The sequence below is a fragment of the Acomys russatus genome, chromosome 31, assembly GCF_903995435.1.
Source record: "Acomys russatus chromosome 31, mAcoRus1.1, whole genome shotgun sequence".
Classification (NCBI taxonomy): domain Eukaryota; kingdom Metazoa; phylum Chordata; class Mammalia; order Rodentia; family Muridae; genus Acomys; species Acomys russatus.
The window spans coordinates 13,994,539-14,019,783 of record NC_067167.1 but is presented as its reverse complement, the minus strand read 5'-3'; the positions used below and the strand labels follow the sequence as shown (position 1 = coordinate 14,019,783).

The window sequence follows — 25,245 nt, the reverse complement described above, 5'->3', positions numbered from 1 at the left end:
CCGCATCTTTGCACAGGCGTCTTGTGTTGACTCTGTCCCCCTCAGCTCTTTTATCAGCATAGAACCTAAATACTAAAACACACACACACAAAATTGGAATGACATATTAAAACGAGAGTATAAATATGAGCAATGATTTAAAAACAAACTGTGGGGAGTCTACTGGCTAGCTTTCTTGGCTGTAAGTTGCTGATAACTTTTAGCAGCTAGCAGCAAAACCGGTCCTTACAGATGGGGATCAAGACAGCAGAGTTAGCTGTGGCTTCTGAGAGCTATGAATCCATCTCTATAAAAGTTAAGGCATTTTTCTAAAGATGTCATCTCTCGAATCGTGTTTAGCTGCAAAATGGGGGTATCTAAAAATGTTTTCCCAATTTGTTTCTGTTTTTTTTTTGGAGGCAGCAAATGTCTGCAGAAACAAATCACATGACTACCCATGTAATTGCAGGGTTGTATGCGACAGCTGAGGAGCGAGGCAACACCCCCCCCCCCCCCCCCGTTTGGGCTTATTCTACGGCATAGGTAATCAGAGTGGGGCGGTTCTTCGGAGAAAGTGCAGTTTTTTGGGGTGCTTTTCATTCACAGCTGTGCACGCGCTGTGCTTCATCCACCCGAGAGCGCGAGCCACTCTGTTCATATAGCGGCAGGGCAGTCTCCCTGGTGCGGAGTGCGACACAGACACATGATGCATTGGGTGGAGTAGAGAAAAAAACCTCCCCAGAACTGTAAGCCTCTTTGCTGCTATGTGACCGAGCCATGGATCCCCACTACGTTTCCTAGCTTCTGGTTGTGGCAAATAATTTTAAGAAAAAAAAAAAAAAAGTCGCCCCAACATTAAAAAAAAGAAAAAACCAAAAAAACTCAATACACTTAGCAATCTTCTGGAACTTCAGCTGGCTCTTTTATTCATCTCTCTTCAAAACCCTTAAAATAGTTTTATGCGTATTATAGGATATGATCCAAGACAAGGATTATAGGAGAGGTTAGAAGATGGTGCCGTGCTCACACGGAGGCACCTGGTGTAGTGTAGGCACAGGCATCGGTCCTGAAGACCAGGAGAAACCCAGGCTCATTGCAAATTTACAAGGCAAGGTGGTAGAGGCTTGGTCTAGGGCCTTGTTCAGAGAGTCTCCGAGATTTCAGGTCTGAGCTTTGGCGGGAAGCCTTTTCAATAGTTTTTGGACAATTACCGAAAGAAACCCAGTGTTGGATGATAAACCACAAAGAAAGGAGACATCACAGTGGGGTACATCCAGACTGGGAGGAGATGCCAGAATGCGCCTTCATCATTAAGGAAAACAATCTCAGCCCAGACCTTATCTGTTGACGGTTATAGGAATGTTTGCCCTAATTGAAACATTTTTACCACTTTTCTTTTCCTGCTGTAGTCATGACAATCATCTCTGAGTCTAAAGCCTACAGGACTGTTGAACATTCACTGGTCACATTTCCTAACTAAGGCCCAAGTCCCTTCATTCCATAAGAAGAAAAAGAAAGGAAAACAAAGCACGGACAACAAGACACCAACCAATAAAACAAAACCTGGCCTTGCCATCGCATTCTTGATGGCAACGGAAAGAATCTTGCTTTTACATATAAAATGGCAGGCCTGACGCTCTGAGGTCAGTGGTCAGCAAACATGCCTATCAGTTGCACTTATACCCACTTCCTTTGATTTCACTTATTGTTTATGGAGCTTTGAGTGGAACCCAGGGCCTCCTGAATACCAGGCAAACATTCTATTTAGAACGTTGCTTTATCGATCAGGACGGTGGTGGTGCACACCTTTGATCTCAGCACTCAGGAGGCAAAGGCGGGAGGATCTCTGTGTTCAAGGCCAGCCTGGTCTACAGAGCGAGCTCTGGAATGGCTAAGATAACATAGAGAAACCCTGTCTCCAAAACATAGATAGAGGGCTGGAGAGGTGGCTCGGAAATTAAGAGCACTGGATGGTCTTCTAAAGGTCCTAAGTTCAAGTCCCAGCAACCACCTGGTGGCTCACAACCATCTATAATGAGATGTGGTGCCCTCTTCTGGCCTGCGGACGCACCTGCAGGCAGATACTGTCTAAACAGATGAATAAATGAATAGATAAACATAGATAGATAGACAGACAGACAGACAGACAGATAGAATGACAGACACAAGCAAATGTGCTTTATAACATGGTTTTTGAACTATACAACTTTATACAGAGGTATGAAACAAAACTTACGGTAACAGGGTTTCAAGGGGCCCCAAGTTCTAGGTATCTGGACATCTTCAGGAAATTTAGAAATGTCAGCGCTGGACACTTTGGTACATTTTCAACAAATGCAACCTAACCAGGGAACAAGCCCTCTGTCCCCACTTGTGCCCAAACGCCAAGTGCCAGGCAACTTACAAAAGCTTTGTAGTCACATGACTGGAAGATGAGCTTCTCTGGGTGGTGCTGCCAGTATTGGACTGGGGTGGAGGCCGTGGCTTCATTAGGAGGTCGCAAGGTGATGGAAGGTTCGCCCCAGTCCCCTGTCTGGAAATGACGGTTATGTTAGAGACAGTGTAACCAGTAAGCGGGTCCATTCTTTCTAGCTATTCTGGGTTTACCTACCACACCTGAGCTGTGCAATGTCTTTGGGTATATCGTGTGTGCATTAATATTGATTTTTCTGTTTCCATGTGAATTAATTAGCATTGCATTTCCTAAAGCTGAGTATGAAGAAGTCAAAATTATTCTATGTTCACAATGAAGGCCGAGGCTACTTAATTTTAGAAACAAAACATGAAAATCTTAGTAAGCAATTTACCAGTTCATGATATTTTGTTACAATGGAAGAATGCCCTTGGTTCTTTAAAAAAAAAAAAAGTTGACTGAAAATCTCAGTATGAACTGCTTTTGCCTTAGAATAAAACAGTTCCATTAATTTCAGTTCCCAAATATGATATTATCATGTACTCTGAACAATTTTATATCTGCAGAGAAAGGTTTTGAAGGTAAGATACTGAACAAAACGCTAAAATTAAAAAAAAAATTTGCTAATGGATAACAGCTAATTTCCCTCATGGGAATTCACCTGCATGGTTGCAGGGTGTCTGTGACAGCCTTGGATGGGCTCAGCTGCCCTCTTTGGAACGACAGCAGCCTACACTCTGGGATGCAGGTCTGCTGATATGAACATGCACATGTATGTGAGACTCCTGGTCCCCATGCATGTCACATGTGATGGTATGCCCTATTATATACATGCCCAGTAAGACTGACCTAAAACAGGCCATTCCGCCATCCCATTTGTCACTTTCATTTGCTTAATACGGACATTTATAAAGTCAAAACTCTATCCTGGCAATCTTTTCTTGACTCTAATCTTATCTGTTTGTTATGGATGGAGTATTTCTTATTCTTCTCCACACTAAGGATTCTGGTTTCGCAAAATTCAGCTCTTTGTTCTCAAATGGACACCACTAAAGCTAGGCTATAAAAAGTGTCCCCAAAGCTTTTCTCTTCTAATTTGGCCAATCTTACAGAATTAGGGGAAATAATTTTCCTCGGGTATTGGAAGCAAGTAACAAGTTTTCATGAGCTCCCCAAACAAATAACGCTTGGCTGGGGACCAAGCTACACGGAGCACTAGCAAAAGGGCTGAGGCACTGTGGGATTTCTGGGGAAAAGTTTTAAGGAGTCTCTACATCCTCAGATGCACATTTCTGGAGAAAGAGGAAGTATGTAGCTTTTATTAGATCCCTTGTAAGACTGTAGAAACCCCAAAGGCTAAGGAAGCCAGGGCCTCTGGGAAAGGCTCAGATCTGTGCGTGTTTGGGAGAAGAGGGCCGGCGGCAGAGCCAGCCCGCTGTGCTCTTTAGAATTCTGTCAGGTGGGATGCAGGCAGCTGCCAGAGATAGAAAGCACAAGGCAAGAGCCTTGCCTTCTGGAAAGTTCTGACTGGTTTTGAAAAACAGGAAGAACAATTCCGAGTCCTGTGGAAAGGACACAGGCCTTTTCATGGTACTGTGCCTGGAGCACTTCTCCTGCAAGTGGATTTCCTGGCATCCCAGGCGAGCTGTGTTAGCTGGCCCTGGCTCCTCACGGGAGCAGGTCTAATGAGAACGCCTCAGGCCCTCGCTCTGTTCTCAGCCGTTGTCCGTATTTGTTTTGTTCTAGTTGTTGGTTGGTTTGTATTGCTTGCTCCGCCTCATCTCTGATATTTTAACGCATAATCATGTAAAATATATCGTGACATTTAAAACCTGTAACATTAACATAAACACTGTCTCCCCCCCCCCCATGATTTTATGGCCTATCCCTGGCTCATTATAGAGTTTTTTTCTTTATATGAGGGGTTTTTTTTTTTTTTTTTGTAAAAGTAATAAGTGATTGCAATTAATTTCAGGATGCAGTTTTTCTGATTTTTTGTTTTTTAATTTTGACCTTTCCTTTTCCTTCTCTCTCAAATGTCTGGCTTCTTATTATTTCTCTAGTCTTTATAAAGCTGATTAAGTATTGCCCTTAAAAACCCATGTCAACATGAAGGCTCTGAGGAATTCATTATCATTTTAAAGCTGAGTATAATAACCTTTATAACTCCGGACACACTGCAGCTCTGAGCTCTTAAAAGCTCTCCCCAAATCTAGCAAACAACCCTCCATCTCCCCACTAAGCTCCTCTCCCTCCCGTCCTCCCTTGGGAAAGCGACAACAACATAGCAAACAGGCGTTGTACACTTAAGGCACAGGGGACGACGGCGTTAACAGAACAACAGAAGTTTGCACGCAACTCTGTGGAATGATACGAAAGGAAGATCTGGGTGACACCAAAAGATCCTTTGAAACCAGTGTCTGCTGACGTTGAGCAACAGAACTTCACGTTAGCCCTAGGGTTGTCCGTTAGCTAGGTCTAACCTGGCAGAGCTTAGCAGGCAGAAGCTGGGGGTACTGAGGGCTGTAGGGGAAGGTCTGGGAATGGGGGCTTGGGCAGGAGTGGGTGCAGTAAAGCTAGGAGGTGGGAGGTTTCACACGTTAGTAGATTAGGCATGCAATGTGCAGATTCATTCTCTTCGCTGTCAGCTAGGTCACGCGCTTCTGCGGTTAAACTTGAGAAGGGGTCGGTAGACTTAAAAGCAGAGCTACAAGCCAAATGCTGATCCAGGTGCTTACGTCATCCATAGACGGTGTGGCGGCCATTTTGGGAACAACAAACCCGAGCACACGCTCTCTTTTTATAATCATCAAGACGACTTATTTCAATACACACTTGAAGAAATGGGTGGCACATCCACTTAACTGTTTAGATAGCGCCATCAACTGCTCTCCTCTGCCTCCATTTGATCAAAAAAAAAAAAAAAAATCACAGACCACTTGCTTTGAATCCAGAGTGATCTGACAACACCTTTCCTAGAAGTTGTGGGGGGTAAGATAACTAACTATAGGGGAGGGAAATACACTCCTTACTTTATTTTCCTTGTAGTCTTGAAATGTTGCTTCAGCCCAAATATTTTAAAATTCCCCACAGGGACTGAATCGACCTTTCTGGAAACAGACTCCAAGTCATGTCTTGCTTAGTGCTATTTCCAGAAACGTATTTTCAAAAAGAAAAAGCGGATTCTTTGGGTTGAATTTATAAGAAAACATTTTTTTTTCTTCCTGGAAATTCAACTTCCTCTCTCTTAAACACACATACACACACACACACACACACACACACACACACACACACACACACACCCCTCATATCTATGACTATTTAGAGGAATCAAAAATTTGATGCTCAGTGTCATTTTTTCCCCCCTCTTTGAGTTAATGGGAATAGAAGGACTGCAATTGGAATTAATATCATACACTAGAGAAAGGTATTAATGACCTTGGCCTTGGGCTGGGATTCAGCTATGTGGTTGGCTGCCCATAAAGACAAAAGAGTTAAGAGAACAAGGGCGCCTTAGGTCTCAAGGCTCCTTGTGGTAAAGCAGGAATAAGGGGTGGAGGAGCGGGGGTGGGGTAGGGGAGGGATGGACTGAGTAGCAGAAAAGACTGAAAAATAAATGAGGATATTTTTGTTTTTTATATAAAACAATTTCAACTGTGAAGCCTTGGGTTAGCTCTTGAAGAGCCTGGCATACATTCATATAGACACACAATACCTGCATTTCTTCAGGCAAGTGTTTTAAATTAAATCCAATAGTTTTACTTTAAAATTCTTATTAAAAATTAGCAAAAACAAAACAAAACAAAAACAAAAACAAAAAACAAAAATAAAACAAAAAAACAAAACAAAACAAAAAAAAGGACCTAAGAAGTTTTTGGCCTCAAATAACAGTTATAATGAAAAGCCTTCTTTAATGAGAAACAATCTAATTGGAAACAATGATGCAATAATAGTTGATTAGAATAAAAATGAAGTAGGAAAAGTTTGGAGTAGATGTTTGCCATATTAAAAATTGTTGCTGACACAGGGATCTTTACAGGGCTTCCTCAAGTAATTGCCGAAGATAAATTAAAACTAGTTAAATAACTTTTAAATAAATGTCTTCAGGCTCTTTCTTTAGCACTTAGAATACTTAGAGAAAGTCCTTTAGGTTAATGACTTTAATATGCTAAGAATTGGGCATGGCTTAAAACTTCATTTAATATATGTATATATATATATATATATATATATGCTTTTTATGTTCCACTTTAAAACAAATGCAATGAGGAATATTCGTTAAGCAGGAGAAAATATATATTACTACTTACAATTTTAAACTAAAATTTCAACCTTCTAATATTAGGGAAAGATATAATTTACTATTAGAGTTATAAATGGAGTAGGTTCTCTCCAACAGGCACCTGCTGACTGCCAGCCATTAATTCATACTCTGGCTGAATTTGAAGGACTTGTAATTAGGCCACATATAAAACAATGCAATTAAAGTAAACTTTATGTTATACTACTAGCTGAAAAATATAAAGTTACTAAATGAGCTGAGTTATATAAAATTCACAAATGCTTCTTGGTAGATTTTTATTAAATCAATGACTCAGAAATGAGGGTTTTTTTTTTTTTTTTAACCTCTGTTATTTTACAAGGAAGTACAAACTGACACCCATGGAAAGTTCTAAGAAAGATCATTTCACGTAGCAAAAATGAACATTACATATTCTGTATGTTCTGACAAAACAAAGGGGAAGTATTTTCTACATTTTTATTTTTCTTCTATACAAAAGGTTCCCCAGGGATATCATAAATAATTAGAGGAGCTAATTATGACAAAACTTTCTCACATTAATAGAGGGGTGGAATATTTTCTAAGCATTGTATAATTCTTTTTTAAAAAATTTAAAATTGAGACTTAATTGGTTTTTTTTTTTAAATAGAAGCTTTTAAATCTTTCATTATGCTAGGAGCTGTCTCCACCTACCTGCTTATAAATTTAGATCTGGATGTTCACAAACATGATTCTCTAGTTCCTCGGAACAGCTAATGAAAAACTAACAGGATCTGAAGCCACGGTTGTTAGTTGAGGTTTCTCTTTCAGCAGTGCTGATCGGCTTCAGAGAAGGGCTGCCCGAACCCATGTAAGCGATGACATCTACCTCCTGGAGTCACTGAGGCTCTCCACACAGACCTCTGCTCTTGTGAACATACATTCGCTCTCTGGCTATGTGATCACAAGGGAAGGGAGGGTCTCCTACCAACCAACATGCATACGTGGGACAGCCAGGAGCTGACAGCGGTGCTCTCACAGCGTGTGCAGCTGTGCCTGCTGTACGTGTTCCGCGGAGGAGGAGCAGAGATGGCCACTTCTGAACACTTAGAAGCTGATGTTAGTTAGCACTGAGCGCTTGGGAGGGGCTGCTGGGTCATGGAGCACCAGGGCAGGCAATGTGCAGACACCATGGTCCTCAAGAACCGCGAGTTCCATGCACGGGAGGATGGATGGATGTGTCTAATATGGCACCCCCCCTTTCCCCAGAGAAGCCCTTCACATGCCACCCCAAGAACTGTCAGTGACTCTCAACCAAATGTCTCCAGTTCCCAGACAATAGGCTAGACGGGGGGGGGTGGGGGGGGGGGGGGGGGGGTGGGTGGGGGGGGGGGGGGTGGGGTGGGGGTGGGGATAAGCGTCAGTGGATGTGAAAATAGGATTGTATTTTAAAACACAAACTTAAAATCTATGCCAGAATGTTTACATTCCAAATAAAGTTATTTTGTAGCATATGCAAATATGAGGCCACGGATATGTGAATGTTAAGCAGCTCAGAATAAAATAGGTCAGGATTTCACATGGATCCCAAAGATCAGTTCAATACTGCCAAATGGAACAAAGGCTGAGAACCACCTTGAAGCTGGGAGAGTGTCTCCCCCTCCTCCCTGGCTCCCCCACAAGCCCCCCCCCCCGCATTTGCATCAATTGCTGGGACTCTCATGCAAGTCAAGTATTTCTTACAAAAGTGCAGGAATCTTTAAGAGTCATCGGACACAAAGGGTTGACTAGCTCGCGGACACAAAGTACAAACCAGGAAGGATGACGCTGATATCTATGGCCTCTCTACACATCAATTTATCCTTTGCCCTTTTCTTGAAAGAAACAAGTTAAGACAAACACCTGGAATGGAAGCCAAAACTCAGACTGGGACAGGTTTTAACTGGAGATTTCCAAACCAAGTATGTTTCTCACTTTAGGACAGTGTTTTCACATCACTTAGTCACAAAGCACATGAAGGATTGTAGACAAAGCACCTCAGAAGCCACCGGACATTACACATTTCCCGCATCTCTGGGACGTAGCACCTTGGGCGAGCGACACGACACTGCGACACAGCACACAGCGCAAGTTCAGGAAGAGAAAAATAACCATTTGTCGCCTTACATTATGAGCCTGATGGATCGCTGAGAAAGGAAATCCAGCATTCTGATTGGTCCAAATTTCACAGACAGACGACTGCTGGTACAAACAGAAAACTATCTTATCTTGTCAATATTGAAAACATGGCAGCTACCAAAGTATATCCAGGGAGGGAAGGAGAAAAACAGCAGAATAAAGAGCTCACATTAAAAATACTAATAATTAAAAGAATGTTTAGGGCACTCAAGGCTTAATAATTGATTTTCAAGTCATTCTTTATGCTTAAAGGTGTCTTGGGTTGACTGGAGCTTGGGAAGGACCATTTATGCATTACGGAATTACAAATAAATTTATAGCTCAGAAAAGCAAACTATGGGGTTTTTTTTTTTGTTTGTTTGTTTGTTTTTACTTTTGCCATAAAGAAAAGCAGCATCCTCCCTCTTTACAGGGTTATTTTCAGAAAACAAAAATTTCACTGAACTCAAGAAAGACTGAGAAGGAATTTCCAACACTGGTCAAACCATCCGGATTTTCTCATCTTCAGTGCTCAAGAACTGACAGTAAGTGACGCTGGCGCTACCAGACATCTCTAGGGTAGAACTCTGTGGCTGGAAATGCACAGGTGCCATGTCCTGTGCAGCAGAGGGAGTGTTGGGGGAGCCGCTGCTGAGAGAGGGGTGGGGCGAGGTAAACCCAGAGGCCTTTATGGGTTCAGTGAACTGGCATCTCTACAAGGCTCTCCACCACACTAGCAGAAATAAAATGCTCGGTAGACCAACACTTTCCCACGTGAACTTCCACATGACCCCCGGTGCTACCGGCCTGTCTTTTTCAGGGCTCTTTTCATGAATGTTGTCATCATAGAAGTTAGTGTTCTATGTACTTGGGAGGCCCAGGCAGAAAGTTCGCTAAGGTATACAGGGAAACTGTTAAAAACCAGCATTCCATCCCCATCAAAATGAAACCCAAACACTGAAACTGAATAATAGGATACGATCTGAACTCACTTAAGCAAGCCTGTGTGTCCCCAGAAACCCCAAAGATCACGGCAAGGAGGAGACACACAGACACACAGTATGTCTTCAAACCCACTGAGGGTTTAAACAAACTATAGGAGCAGGCTTGTCCCCCATTCAAAGTGCAGTCTTCCCGGAGACGCTCATCAGATGCTAGCATCTCTGTTAGGATGCATCTCCACTGCACTTGTGCCTTGAGACAGACTGCAGATACCTGACATTCTGTAAGGGAGTCACATCCCCAGGATCTGCCCATCTCCCATGTACTGGCTCCCACTTTACACTTCCAGAGGGTCTTCCTATCTTCCAAAAAATTCACTCTTTAGCAGGTGAAGTCTTGGGGGCTGCTAATCCCACCTTCTGTGTCCCTAACAGCTTCTTCCTGATTTAAACAGACAGTGTCCCTCAGCATCTTTGTGGGAGTGGGTTCCAGGACATAACTTTCACACACCTTCCCATACGCCACAAAGAACATAACACACATAGGTGTTACAGCGTGCTTTCTGGGCAAGAATGACATAATCGTGCAGCATGTTCTGATTTTTTTGATCTGCTGTTAGTTGGGTGCGAAAAGCAAGGACATGGAGGGCCGCCTGTTCTGACTCTAGGCCTGGTTGGATTAACAACTTTTCTGGCTCTAAATGTATTCACAAGATTCCGCCAACCCATCTAGGACTCTCACCCAGAGTCCTGAGTAAAGTCTGCCATGTCAACCCGAGCTTCTAGCTCTTGCATATACTAGGGGCCAACATGGCACCAGTCACCTGACAGAGGAAGAGTTCAACACTGAGAGAGACTTATGGAGGTCCCATGGAGTTGACACAGGTAATAGCTTCTGGGATGGTTAGGGAGGCAGACAAGTTATTAGGGACTTCACCAGACGGCAGAGACACCAGTGAGAGGGGCTTGGATTTCTGAGCAAATATATGGCAATGAGCCTGCTTCACTGAACAGTCTCGACTATCTAAACACCTAAGAGTTTTATTCTTTTTCCATCCTGAGTCCTGAGTGAACTGGACCCACTCTGGTAGGCACAAGACTTAATATTTTAGGCAGGCGGCATTGCTTCCTGGTCCCGTTAAGTCACGCGGAATTCCTCTTATGTAAAATACTATGTCACTGCAGATTCTGACTTTCCCCTTCTTCAGCATGGACCAGTCTTGGAATGCAGGACACCAGAAGTAGTGAGAGAGGCAGGGTGCGCTCTGTTTTCTTCTGGGAGGGCGGGGTGGGCAGTGCAGTCTCTCTTGATGTCCTCTCTGTGTTTAGATGGGAGGAGAACTTGGGGGGAAACGGTCTTTTCCCTGTAGTGACTGTGGTCGGATTGTTTTTCATAGTCGTAACTTTGTTGAGCACTCGGTGACATTCTTGGGAGAGGCTCAGGCACTCCTGCTGCACAGCCATGCAACTCATGTGGCACATGTAAATCCCCATCACATGGAACAGGAGAAGGCGGACTTTTGGATCACTGTTCTCAAGTCTCTGCTGGGACACACCTGTCTGTCCTCTTAGGCTTAGTAGGCGCTACGTGCATCTAAATCTATCTCAGGGAAAGACGCGCCAGTTGCCCCTCTTGGTCAGCACTTCCGATTGCAATGCACATGTCCCCTGGAACTCCTTTCAGTCCTCTACAGCGAGATCATAAAGCCGTGCTGTCCTGTACTCCATGGAAATGGAGGAAAAGCCTCGGCCCTTTCTTCGGGGCCCCAGCTCTCTGCCTTTCCCCAGCCCTGATCTTCTGGCTCTATGACAGGCCCTGTCATTGGCAGGACATGCCTCCCTGACTTTGGGAAACCCTGAGCAGGTAGCAGCCTCCTGTATCTGCAGCTTCTCTTCAGAGAGCGAGGTATTTAGAGTCTGTAGGGCAAGGCCCACTTGGTGTGCTGTCACATGACAGTATCTTTAAACCATTATTTTACCAGAGCTAAGTAAGGCGGGGAGCACTGTGCTCAACACTTATTTTGCAAATATATTCTCCTGATGGAGGGAGAAAATCTCTCACTCTTCTTCGTATATACTGAAGAGTTCATGCATGTTTCTACCTTTTGTAGCTCCTACAATGGCTAGCTTTTTTTTTTTTTTTTTTTTTTTTTTTTTTTTTAAATCCAGAAACAGTCTTAGATTCAGAGGAAGTTAAAAGCTTCAAAATTCCTAGCAGTTGTGTGAGTTGTTCTAAATGGCAAAAAAGAATCTGATCTTAAAACATGGTTTAAATTAAAGGAAGTTCCTTAGCTTTCTTAGAAAGATTTTTTTTAATATAAAAAGTAGATACATTCCTTTTAGCCAAGTCATTTTTTTTTGGCAATAAATAATTTGCCAGACCTACTTGCCATCCTGTTCAGGTAGGCGAGCTATGCCAGATGAATTCCTAATATGAGATGGCCCCAGACACAGGGGCACAAGGCTAAACGCAGGTGAACTTTTACTATGGAAATTCACTCCATGAATAAAGATACTTCTGCAGCGTACAACATGTGCTAAGATTTAAAAGCTTTGAGAAAGAAAAGAAAATACCAGTGATAACAACATTGAAGCTGGGTGAGAGGTGTTCTAGAAAATTGATGACTTAAAGCTATGTTTTTAAAAAAATTTTAAATTATGTGATCGTGTGTGTGCTTGTGCATGTGAGCTCAGTGCCCTCAAAGGCCAGAAGAGAGCATCAGATTCCACGGTGCGGTTGTGAATAATCTGACATGGGTACTGGGATCATCTGCCAGAAGAGGACATGCTCCTAACCACAGAGGCGCCTCTCCATCCCCTATAGCTAGGTATTAACGAACTTTTAGAATTTCCCCATCTGCAAAAGAGCCGCTCTTGCTTTACTTATTTTAACCAGGTCCACTCATCAGTCAGGCTAAACGAGAGAGGGATTTCCGCCCCACCCCCACTCCCCACCCCCCACCCCCCAAGCTAAATTTCCAGAGGCCTGGAACACAGGAGGCCCCTAGATGTCTAGGGAAATAAATGGAATTCTTAGCGAAAGGTAAAGTACTAGAGAAAGTCAGCACCGCTATCCGTCATCTTTTGCATCAGTCCATTTTACTATTGCCACTTGCGAGGTTGGTAAACCAAGTCACCGCCAGCATCCTTCTAGTAAGCTACGTCCCAGAGTAAACTCAGCAAGGTTGTTAGAAAAAGACTGAGAAAAGGATGCTAGCTTTGCTGCAGCAGGAAGGGACACTTGCCATTTCACCCCCGAACCAGAGGCTGCTGTAGGACTTGGAGACAGTTCTGCAAAAGAACGCCCCTCAGCCCTTTGCTGTTTCATTTGCTAGTCAGTGTTCTCTCAAACCCCTGTCCACAATGACCTGAAAAGCTGATTTAGTTTATCTGAGCTGGAATTACTATGAAGTATAAATAACTAGGTTTTAAGTAAACATATTGTAGTCTTCCATTTTTTCATCTATCTATCTATCTATCTATCTATCTATCTATCTATCTACCTATCCTCTATCTATCTGCACAAGTATGGAGGTCAGAGGACAACCCATGGATTATGGGATCTGGGGACTGAAGTCAGGTCTTGACATTTGTCACCAACTGCCTTTACCTTCTGAGCCGGTTGACCATCCCATAGTAGTCTTATAATTGTGGCAACATCAACAACATTATAAAATGGGTGTAGTTAACACCCATTAGAAGGAATGTAATTAGGCTGGGTCTGGTGACACATGCTACTTTAATCCAGTACTTTAATCCCAGTACTCAGGAGGCAGAGGCAGAGGCAGGGGGATCTCTGGGAGTTCAAGGTCATCCTGGTCAATATAGGGTCATAGGGTCACATAGAGACTGAAATTGAAAAATTGAAAAAGAGCAAGAAAGAAAGAAAAGAAAAGAAAAGAAAGAGGGAGAGAGGGGGAGAGGGGGAGAGAGAGAGAGAGAGAGAGAGAGAGAGAGAGAGAGAGAGAGAGAGAGAGAGGAGGAGAGAGAGAGAAGGCACGTAATGTTCTGTTGGTTCAGAACTTCCCCCTGACCCTGGCATGTGTCCTTAAGGCGTACATCTAGATCACAATACCGTGTTGTACCTTGGTTACCATGACGTCACCCCAGAAAATATTAGCATGACACAACTGCATTCAGATCTAGTCACAAAATAGAAGAGATTTCCCTCCAAAGTTTCCCTCCTGGAAATGGCTTTTCTCCTCCACTCAACTGATAGCAGCCTGCTGGCTTACAGTAAATTGCCCCTCTCATCATCCATTAGGCCTTCCCTACTGGAACATTCTTTAAAAAAAAAAAAATAGCTAAAAATCTTCCATCACAGAGCAGATCAGTCCTGTTTTACTCATGGCCAGTTCAATTTCTTGTTCTTTAAGCAGAGTCTCCCCCTGAGGCTGCTCTACAGAAGTCAAAAGAACTTTGCAGTTTCCTTGACCTACTTGATGCATTTTATCACCCTTTATATTTCTTAGCCTCCTGTTGGTTCCCATCAGCTGCCCATCCCTGGACCACTAGAGTGTGGATTCTTCCATCCTTCTGGCTATGGTAGGAGGTCGTTCCTGGTCCTAATTTCCACGATTCTATCTTCAGTCCAGACCTCTCTCCCAGAATTCCAAACTTGGATATCCAGCAGCTGACTCCACACCTCCGACTCAGACACTCAGGGGGCATCGCAACCTGGAATGGCCCAACCTCTCCTCTCCTCTCGATCAGAGAGAGGCAAACCCCAAATTCTTAGTCCTGTCCTCACATTTTATGTGCAGCAGCAAATCCTCCTGCACCTATTAACTCAGCTCTCACCACCTCTTTTCACCCCATCATCCTTTTACATACTAGCGAGGTTCCTTACTTCCGCCATTGTTCCACTAATGCATATTCACAATACAGAGCCAAAAGGACCTGTTTAAAGTGAAAGCTGGGCTGCGCCACTCAGCTTGCCTTATCTGAGGAGAAAAATCAAAGTCTTCACAGTGGCCTCTAAGGTTCTCCATCTTCTGGGACCCACACTACATCGTCCCCCCCCCCTCTCCGCAACCGCTCACCTACTACGCACCTCCTTGCCATTCATTAACTCTACCGCCAATAACCCTCATTTCAACCGCCTCTCATGTACTATCCTCCCATCCGTCTCGCCTCCCCTATCCTCCTCTCATTACCATTCTCTCCTCACCTCACCTCTCCTCCTCTCCTTAGCTCTCCTCTCCTCCCCTCCTTCAGCAGACATACATGATAGAAAGTGTCTGCCTTTGTTCCTCTGCTGTGAGAGCTACTCTTTGTCCAGATGTGGCCAGGCTGGCTCCCTCGTGCCCTGTAATTTCTTGCAACAACCCAGACTCAGAGAGGCTTCCATTGGGCACCAGGGCGTTTCCTATCCCACTCGGGACCATGTTTCTCATATTGCCAAATGATTTTTCTTTCTTTCAATCAGAGGTTTAAGGCCTGGGGAAAGTTTAGAACACGAGGAACTACCTCCCTGGTACCCTGGCATTCATCCAAAGATAGTTATGGGTCGTCTAAGGCGTGCAAGGGCTGGGGTAGGGATCGGCTTTGCTCTTAATTGATGTTTACGGAAGGATGATCGCTTATGGACATGGTCCTTTCCATAAATGACTTCAGAGGTTGAGAATTTGATGGTAGGTAGTCAACAGAGCAGGGTGTTTACATTTCCATCTACCCAGCCGTTCCAATTAGGCTCTGGAAACCTTCAGGGAGGGCAGCTGATATGGTGTAGTTAGCTTACTAAGGAAACTTCAGTCAGATTCTACATGTGATGAAAATTTCTATCTTATTATATATCTGAAAAAAAAAACTTCCCCTTGTTTTTTTCTTGCTAGTACAATATTAACACTCCAGGGTGCTCGGAGATTGGCCAGAAAGGCATATGAAAGGTTCAGAATGAAAGCTAAAGCAAGGATGACATGCATCCCTTCTCCCAGACGACAGCGCTCTTAAAGCAACACAAAACAGGTTCAAAGGCAGGAGGAGAAAAAGGATGCTTCATCAGAGGCCACCTCGGCTTTAGCCAGTGATCTTGGTGGCTCCTTGGGCAGCCTTTGTTAAGACCTGTCCAACAATGGAATCAAGCAAACTGAGCACAGCCAAGCCTCCCCTGCGGACTACCTTCCAGCAGACTGGTCCCGTGGCTCCTGCTTCTGTGTGGGCACTGACTGAGCCCTGCCCGGATGCCAGAAATTTCTGGTCACTTATGCTGTCCGTCTCCCCTAGATTGAGCCTGGTCTCCCTCCCCCGCCTCCTGCGTGAGCTGTGAGGTAAGTGCTGGGCACCCTTCATCGCTGTGCACCGGATTTTGGTTCTCACAGCAGCCACGCTGTCAGCTTCTCAAGTTCAGTGTTGGCATCTATCTCTAGTTTCCAAGAGTGAAAGACGAGTGTGACTACATTGCTGACCCTCTTGACAAAAGTTTCGGGTGAGCTATTTTATTAGCAGAGGATGACAGGCTCAAGAAAACACCACTTCCCATCCTTTCCCCCACCTGTCTGAAGAGCCATCTTTCCAAAACTTTATGGTCATTACCTTCCCTTTATGTCGATGGGGAAGATTCTTGGAAGGGAAAAGTCAGGCCGATTGGTGCTTCCTTCGTGACATCTTATTGTGGGACCCACTGTTGCAGGTGTCAGCATTGTAAGGGTAAGCAAACATGAGAGGAAGAAAAGGTGTTTCTACCGGAATGGTACAAGCTCAGGTACTGCAGACTTAGGTGTCTCCCCGTACTACCCTACCTCCCTCGCCTTCTCTTCTCTGCCTCGTTAACTCTGTGCCTGGTGCCAATAGCACATTAAATAATCTCTCATCTGTCCCTGTGGCAGAGAACTATAGGCTTATGGTATTCCTGTTACGTATTTGTTGATATAATCTATAACCCTCATCTGTTAAAAATGACATTCGTAGCTGTCCTTGGCGTGACCACACTTATTTGTAAAATCTCTTCGCAGGAGAAAAACACAGAGCGGGATAAGGCAGAAGGCTGATGTGCACTCTGTGCAGTTCTCTAGGTACTGGAGAATTCTCTCCACTGCTCTGAATTTAAGGCACTTGGGGTCGCGTTGTTTATGGCAACAGGGGCCATTGTATGAATTCTACATCAAAGCCCAAGTGCCACCTCACCCGACACAAACATGTTTCAGATCAGTAGAAAGCAAAAATATTAATAACTCATTCAGCAAAGCAGCAATCAGCTCTTTATCGTAGCGTGAACTGCTGCAAGGAAACTAGATTTTTGCAAAGTAATGATTTTCTTTTTTGCCAGTAATGCCTCTCCAAAATATACATTATAGTCCTTTCTTGCAAACAGAGGCTGCCATTTCCTTTATTTCAACTCATTTGTTAACTATATGTTCAACATTTGTTTCTTGCTTCTGGTTAAAAAGAAGCCTTGGACGGAGCCATTTGTCAGAGGGGTTTTTTCTTCCTGAGATTCCGCCACGTCCTCATTTTATTCTCATGGAAAATTTGGGAAAACAAGAGCTAGCTGAACCCTTAATCACCTTGGATGATGTCAATTTAGGAGGGTTCTGGTAGGAAGCTACCATTTCCCCTCAGCTGTACTTTGCTCACGGCTTTATTTGATGCATTGGTGGATGGCCTGTGAGGTTTGCCTTTCATTTAAATCCTTGCATTTAGCACAGCAGAGAGCTGGAAAGGAGCGTGCCGACGTGCCAAGTCAAAAGCAAAGTCTACAAATGCTTCAAAAGCCTAGCACCAGACAAACAGCTTAATAGGAAATAAAAGAAATGGAAACCCCAGCACTGTTACGGGCTGAGAAGAGAGGCGTGGCTCATGCTCATTGACAGTGGCTGGGGCAATGTCATGGAAAGCTCAGGAGAGGGAATGGTAACCTAAAAGGTGTTCAGCATGAAGATGAAGACATGGCCAAAGCTGAGGAGCCTGGCTAGTGCACACCTCACATCCCTGCTTATCAGAAGGATGCTGGCAAGGAATTAGATAGGGCTAATAGAGAAAGGGGAAGGCATCCAATCTCCCTTTGTCTTAATATCGTGTACACTTTACCCAAGCACCAATCAGGCATGATACAGACCCCACAGATATCTTGTAGACAAAATATAATTGCACATTCTGAAACATGTAGTTCATAAAGATCTTGATGTGTTAAAAAAAAAAAAAGTATTTAAGAATGACTATGCATCATAAATCCTTCCCCATGAAGTCTCGGTGCTAAGCCAGCTTATAACATGGGCAGGAACTGTTGGCATTCATAAAGACTACTATTTCCACGCCACTGGAGAGGAATTGGTTTGGGCTTACAAACTGGAAAATAGAAGTGGTTTTGTAGAACAGCTAAATTCTATGCATTTATTCTGTTGCAGTTGAAAAAAGCATAATGAAGGAGAAAATTAGAAATAATAATAATAATAATTTTGATGATAGTCCAAATGTGCAGCTTCAGAATCCCTAAAACACTCTGACAAATGCTCTATTTGTGCTCCGAAACAATGATGTGAGGTAGGCATTCGTCACACCCAGATTAAAGAGCTAAGGAGCTTGTCCAAGTTGACAGAGGTAGGACTCTTTCGGCTTGACTCCATTACTTCAAATCTGGGAGCCTAAAAAGCTCATTAAATTAAGTATGAAGACACAAGTCAATACCCTTATAATGTAACTGATTTCTGTTGGATATTTGACAGGATGGGAAAGCCAAGTGACTTTATCCAGTTGCCCCCTGGGGCTATTGATGTCTGCTAAGAAATGAATCCTGTTCCTGGCAAGAGGAATCTGACTGTCCCTTGGGAGAGCTCCCTCCCTGCCACAGCACACCTAGAAATGGACACACACACACATACACACCTCTCTCTGTGATTGGCGTAGAGAAAGACAATTGATGCAAACCAGGCTGACAGAAACTGATAAGACCGACAGCACGCTTTCAAGACCGAAGGACCAGCTCTCTGTGATGTAGGTTCAACCCTTAAAGGAACTGGCCTTGAAACTCCCACATGCAGGGTAAGCCTATTAGGGAATGGAGCCAGCCCAAAGGAGCTTCAGAGAATGGAACACAGGGAGAGGGTGGGTGTTTGTCAGCAAGCCTCAGGCATGACAAAAACCCCAAGGTCGGTTCCACCAAAACGGGGTTTTCAAATATTGTCCTATTTCTTTATTCAGTTGAAAATGGAATCTTTCCAATTGACTTAAAAAAGAGAGAGAGAGAGAGAGAGAGAGAGAGAGAGAGAATTCGATGGTCTGGTTTTAATTGGCAACAACCACTTGGTTAAACGCTAGTATGTGGCAAGAAGGTGGAAACTCCAGAGCTTGTTGATCCTGGCTGCTAGACCTCCTCGGCTATGGGACCTCATGGCTATAGATCCTTGCCTATAAGTTACTCATTTACAGCCTTTTCTGTGTAAGCCATCTAGGGGTGTTTGGTTGCTGTTGTTACACATATGCAGACAGAATCCTTACTGACATGGAATTCAGTCATATAATAACAGGATTAACTTTGAGAGGTGTGCGCTATTTCCTTTGTATTGGAAAAAAAAAAACCTCTTTTATTTATTTTTATCACTTTTCTAGTGATAAAAGAGAAAGGAGAAGGGTAGAATTCTTCTACCCTTTAAAATTTTAGCAAGGTCAGATTATAACAGCTGAAAAACCTGACCCGTGGATTCAAGAACTGGACTGAATATAGTGAGGAACATTCCTAAATTTTAACAAGTAGAAAAATAGCCTGGTGTGTGTCTTTGAGAGCAAGCTGTTCAATGTCAGCAAGCCTCAGGCACAACGAAAACCACAAGGTCAGTTCCACTGAAACGGGGTTTTCAAATACTGTCCTATTTCTTTATTCAGTTGAAAATAGACTCTTTTATATTGCCTTAAAAGAGGGGGGAAAAAGGCCTGGCTTTAATTTCTCTAGAAAGATGATTGGTGGTATTTAGGTCTGACTGAGGCTTGTTAAGACAAACTCTGGCCATCTCATTTGCTTCTTTGATAAACTTGAGAGAGAACAAAAAAAAAAAAAAAAAAAAAAAAAAAAAAAAAAAATCTCCAGACGTATAATACAGGGAGCGAATCTCAGAAGGCAATTCTCCCATTTATTTCTGATTATATAAAGACCGATGTGGTGATGCAGTAGACACCAACCACACTAGCATCTCTAGCCCCAAAGTTGTCAGCGCTCAAGAAGGGTGTATTCTGGGAAAAGGTAATGAGTTGACCAAATAAAGTGTATAGCAGTTGAGGGTTAAGTCTGAGTTTGAAAGCACAGTTTTCTCCTCGTGCTTGGTGTGAGGCCTTTAGCACTAGGAGCGGTCAGTATGGCTTCTTGGCTCAAGGGCAGTGTCAGCATCTCAAACTGTCTCTGAGGCTGAGGTGTCCGCTTGTCAATTTCAAGCTGGGAAGCAGGAAGCCCTGGATGTCAGAGGGTTATTCTCAGCCTTCTATTTGGTACCTATTATCTACACAAGGATTTTCTCTAGGCCAGTGGTCTCAGCCTTCCTACTGCTGCTGCCCTTTAACACAGTTCCTCATGTGGTGGTGACCCCCAACCGTAAAATTAGTTCCATTGCTACTTTATAACTGTGATGCTGCCACTGTTAGGAATCATGATGTGAGTATCTGATATGCAGGATATCTGATACGCAGCCACTGTAAAAGGACCGGTCAACCCCAAGGGAGTTGTTACCCACAGGTTGAGAACCACTGCTCTAGACCATGGAAGAAAAATTTGAAATCATGGACAGGTAAAAGATTTATAAGCAGGGGCTCTCTGGTGAAAATCTAAAAATGGAGTAGCTAACTGATGGACATTAGAAAGTGTCTAATGTACTACAATAATAAAAAAAATTATTTCTTCCAGCATAGCTATTATTTTCCGAAGGACCCCATAAGTGCTGAGCACCAGGTATAACTTCTAGGCAAAGCAAGTCTTTTCTCTTAGGAGAAATATGATAGTGTAAATAAATTATAAACTTTCTTCTTTTTCAGAACTGGATAGGTGCTTTTGGGGGATACCTCTACTTCTCTGGTTAAATATTTTATGTATTGTGTGTTTTTTAAAAAGTCCTAAATTTCAGGGCTGGTGTGATGACTCAGTCTATCTTGTCATGCAAGCTGAGGATGTAAGTTCGAATCTGCAGGTCCCATGTAACAAGCCCTGCATGAAGGTGTGGGCTGTAACCCCAGTGCTGAGGAGGAGACAGGCAGATCCCTGGGCCTTACTGGCTAGCCAGCCTAGCAAAATCAGTGTACTTCAGGTTCAGGGAGAGACTCTGTCTACAAAACAGAAAGTGGGCCGGTTGAGGAAGATACCTCATGTCAACCTCTGGCCTCGGCAGGGAAGATGTATACGTACTCCTCCCAACACGTGCACATATACATCCAGCACACACATATACAAGTTCTAAATTTCACTTAAAGAAAAAAAAAATCCTACCCTGGCATGGCGGCACGTGCCTTTAATCCCAGCACTTGGGAGGCAGAGGCAGGTAGATCGCTGTGAGTTCGAGGTCGGCCTGGTCTACAAAGCGAGTCCAGGACAGCCAAGGCTACACAGAAAGACCCTGTCTCAAGAAACAAAACAAAAACAAAACAAAACAAAACAAAACAAAAACCCAAAACAAACCCAAAAATGAATAAATAAATAAATAAAAATCCTCTTTTCATTTAATGTTTTATACAATCATGTTACAATATATTTCTCCCATAGGCTGTCCTTGGCTGTATTTTTTTCTAACTTGAATTGGTAGAGACGGGTTTCCCTATAGGCTCATATATTTGAATGCCTGGCCCTCAGTTGGTGGAACTCTTTGAGAAGGATTAGGAGGCGTGGCCTTATTGGAGGAAGTATGTCACCATGGGAGCAGGCTTTAAAGTTTCAAACACCCACACCTTTCCCAGTTAGTTCTTTCTCTGCCTTGGGGGTGAGAGATAGAAGCTTTCAGCTATTGCTGCAGCCTCATTGCCATGTTCCCTGCCGTGATGGTCATCAATTAACCATCTGAAACTGTAAGTCCAAAATAATCTCTTTCCTCTATAAGTTGTCTTGGTCTTGTCTTGCCTATCATGTGTCTATGTATGTATGTATGTATGTATGTATGTATGTATGTATGTATGAACTATGCATCCATCTGTCCAGCCTTAATAATCTGTAATATGCTTTCACACACATTATCAGGTACACACAAGCCTGAGAAGCTGGCACTGTCCACATCTTAAAGCCTAATAAATTAAAGTTCAGAAGTATAAAACGACTTGGTCCAGGTTGCACAGCCAGAAAGAAATCAACTCAGAACCCCAAATGAAGACACTATTGAAGAAAACAGCTGCACTATTTGAAGGACCACGCAGGTAAGAATTTCCATGTACAGAGAGTATTGCACACCCACACTCAAAGCTTTCTTGCAGACATGTAGGACACGGTGCAACCACGATGGGAAGGGCCTTATCTGCTATAAACCTTGTAACTTTTTACTTGCCAGGCTTCCTGACTACAACTATGAGCGGACTCATGAAGTTTCCACTAAGCAACTCGTGACTTGCCTGCTTACCTATACCTACACATATTCAATCTGTAACAACACAGGGAAAATTGCTATTTGTTGAATTGTTATCGAACTGTTTTACAGCACTGAGCATCAGGGACTGTTGGGGGAAGAAAGCTGGCAGAAGGTATGAGGCACGAGGAGTCACAGTGAACTGCCACTTGTTTACCATGAAGATGGGCTGTTGGGAGGATTCAGTGAGAGGTGTACAGGAAAACCCAGTAGGGCCCCCCCAGGGATGGTGGCAGCAGGCCCCATGTGGATGTTTCTGTTTCCTTCCATTTAATAACATAAAAAGAGTGAAGAGCTGCGGAGCTAATACATGTAAAGTGCTTTCAGATGAGGAAGCAACTGATCTAGTCATAAATATTAAGTAATTCTTCGCAGATCAAGAAATATTAGGCTTTCAGCTGAATTAACTTTCTAATGAAATAGAGACGATTTGGAAAAGGCCTTCAGAGTGCCTAATCTATGCTCCAGGCAGTGTTATAGGCCTTTGTTTTGTTTTCATAACAATGAGAGCAGACAAAACACAGAGGATTCCGCACTATGAATTTTCCTTGGTAATGTCTGAGCTGATATTACTGTGGAAGAATGTGTCCCTCTTTATTTGTGAAGACCTATATGCTATTTCATTTTCCCGACCAATTTCCGGGAAGGGAAGTCGTCTATTAACGGCCACTGCATTTCGGCATGTGGGGACTCTGCTCTTTTCTTCCTGAGTCTGGAGACTGCCTCCTGAACCCCATAAATCCAGCCTCTCCCCTTGACTCATTTTAAGAGCACATTGACTTCTCCAAAGTGGCACCCAGGAAAACTTCTAAGCGTTGCAATTAGGCCCTGAATAGTGGGGATATTTTCCTCCATCTGGTGTATCTCCCGTGTTTGCATTTACTGCCTCATCTCCACCGAAATGAGAACAGAACGCTCTTCTGCCATGTGCAAGATGCACACCAGCAGTGCACAGGGCACCTTGCTTATGCTAAAAGGAGACGAGACAGATGCACCATACACACGAAGGTATAATTATGTAAGTGTGGGTGCAACGTTCATTTATCAAGGGTAGAGGATACAGACCCGCTTTGTAACTTCCGGGCTAATGAGCTCAGTTTAGAAGCACAGGCCAGAGGAACTACATTTTCAACGTGGCAGGGAAACCATTGTGTGGGTGGGCTTGCATCACTATACTCAACTTTTCAAAGTGCTAGTGGTGTTGGAACCAATTCTTGCTTTTCACGTATGATGCCAGAATAATGCTTATGTTGGAATGAAACCAAACAGCAGTCACAATATTTGCAAAGCACCTGCATTCCAAGACAGGTGTTATTTATTTACTTACTTATTTTTTTCTTTCTTTCTTCTTCCTTTCTTTCTCTCTCTCTCCTGTGTGTGTGTTTGTGTGTATATATGCACATGGGTGCATGAGTGCATGAAGATAGATAGATAGATAGATAGATAGATAGATAGAGAGAGAGAGAGAGAGAGAGAGAGCTTATGTAAGCGGCACACCACAGTACACATGTGGAGGTCAGAGGACAGGGGTGAGTGGGTTTTCTCTTTCCACATGTGAGTTTCAGGGATGATGCTTAAGTTCCAGGCTTGTTGGCGAGCGCCTGTCCCCGTTAAGCCATCTTGCTGGCCCAAGACAGGCATCTTTCATATTGCTTTAAGCTGGAAACAGGGAATCAAATACTACCCTAGCGTGACATTTTCAGTATCTGTCAACAAGCACATTTAACAGGTGGGACGCGTATTAATACTGATCTCAATTTAATTCTTGACTTCAGTTCTTTCACTGAAGCAAAGGAGATTTTTTCCGGGCAGCTGTCAAGAAGGCAAAAGTCCTGCCCGCGAACTACTGCAGTCACTCAGAACTTAAACAGCAGCCTCAGGTTGGTACTCTAAATCCCTGTAGCGGGGAACAGGAAGATGGAGAAGGGTTTCTAAGCAAAAGAGCCTGTCCTGGGATCTCCCAATGATTGTGCCTCCCTTCTTCTAGCAGGAAGGAAAGTAAGCATAAAGGTGAAAGCCTGCATTTTTGTGGGAGGCAGAGAAGGATTATTCTAGCTATTTGAAAGCCTTTTTGGAGAAACCCTTCGGGACAGAGGCCCTGGAACCACACTGCTGGTTGGAAAGATGCGTGCTTACAGGGACTTTAACTGCTAGTTCCAATCCTTTGAAACTCAAGTTGATTAACTCAAAATACAAGTGCAGGGGATATGGTGTGGGGTAAGTATTTTGGGCTGTTAAAAAAAAAAAAGAAAGCAAACAGATTTCAATTTTTTCCCCCAGCAAACAACCCCAACCTCAAATGGAGACGCTTAAGAAAAACAACAAAACAAAACATCAACTGAGTGGCTGACTTTTAATTAGAGCCAGGCAAACTGGACTTTAATTAAAACAGCAAAATCACTGAGCACTTCCTATTTTGAGTGGTTAAAGTTTTGGAACGGCACTATCCTAAGCAGTGTACCTTCACTACTCCACGAATTTTTTTTTTTTTTTTTGGTCCTTGCTAACACCTTCTCAAAATAAATCTGAAAACTGAACCGAGTACAACCTAGAGAACTGCAATCCCAGAATCTCTTTTTCCTTATTGATCAGATTCCAGCGGTGCTATCTTCTATTTTGTCTGCAGCTGAGAGTGCGATATTGAACCGCAGGATTCTAGAAGGCTTCTTCTAATAAGCTCTAGGCTGCTGATGGCGCCCCTGGCTCTATCAGGCATTCGATCGCTGTTAGTTGGACCCGAGAGGTAAATAAGTATGCTCGCAGCCTCTCCGCCGAAGTCCGTCAGGCTGCTAATCTCACTCTGCTCTCTGCTTTCGGGCTTCCCTCACCCGGCCAGATAAAGGTTCATTCAATTTTCTCAAGGCAAGACAAGCCCTAGAAAGGGGTGCGTGCGTTTCAGGATGCCATGACAGGAGGAAGGTGTGAGACACCTAAAGTGCTCCTGGCCTTGCCTGGGCTTTGCAATGA

General features: G+C 43.5%; 1 protein-coding gene across 21 annotated transcripts in view; it reads right to left on the bottom strand.

The window, feature by feature from the left end:
- The window catches only part of Anks1b (ankyrin repeat and sterile alpha motif domain containing 1B), a 1,021,560-nt gene that overhangs the window by 47,325 nt on the left and 948,990 nt on the right, over positions 1-25,245 (bottom strand). For 9 of the 21 annotated variants that reach the window (XM_051139819.1, XM_051139801.1, XM_051139804.1 and 6 more), the window contains 3 exons: positions 8,823-8,897; positions 2,384-2,512; positions 1-72 (listed from right to left, as the gene is read on the bottom strand). In XM_051139819.1, the coding sequence (XP_050995776.1) occupies positions 1-72; positions 2,384-2,512; positions 8,823-8,897 (276 nt within the window). The remainder of the gene's footprint in view (positions 73-2,383; positions 2,513-8,822; positions 8,898-25,245) is intronic. The other 12 variants (XM_051139823.1, XM_051139821.1, XM_051139803.1 and 9 more) reach the window with 2 other exon arrangements.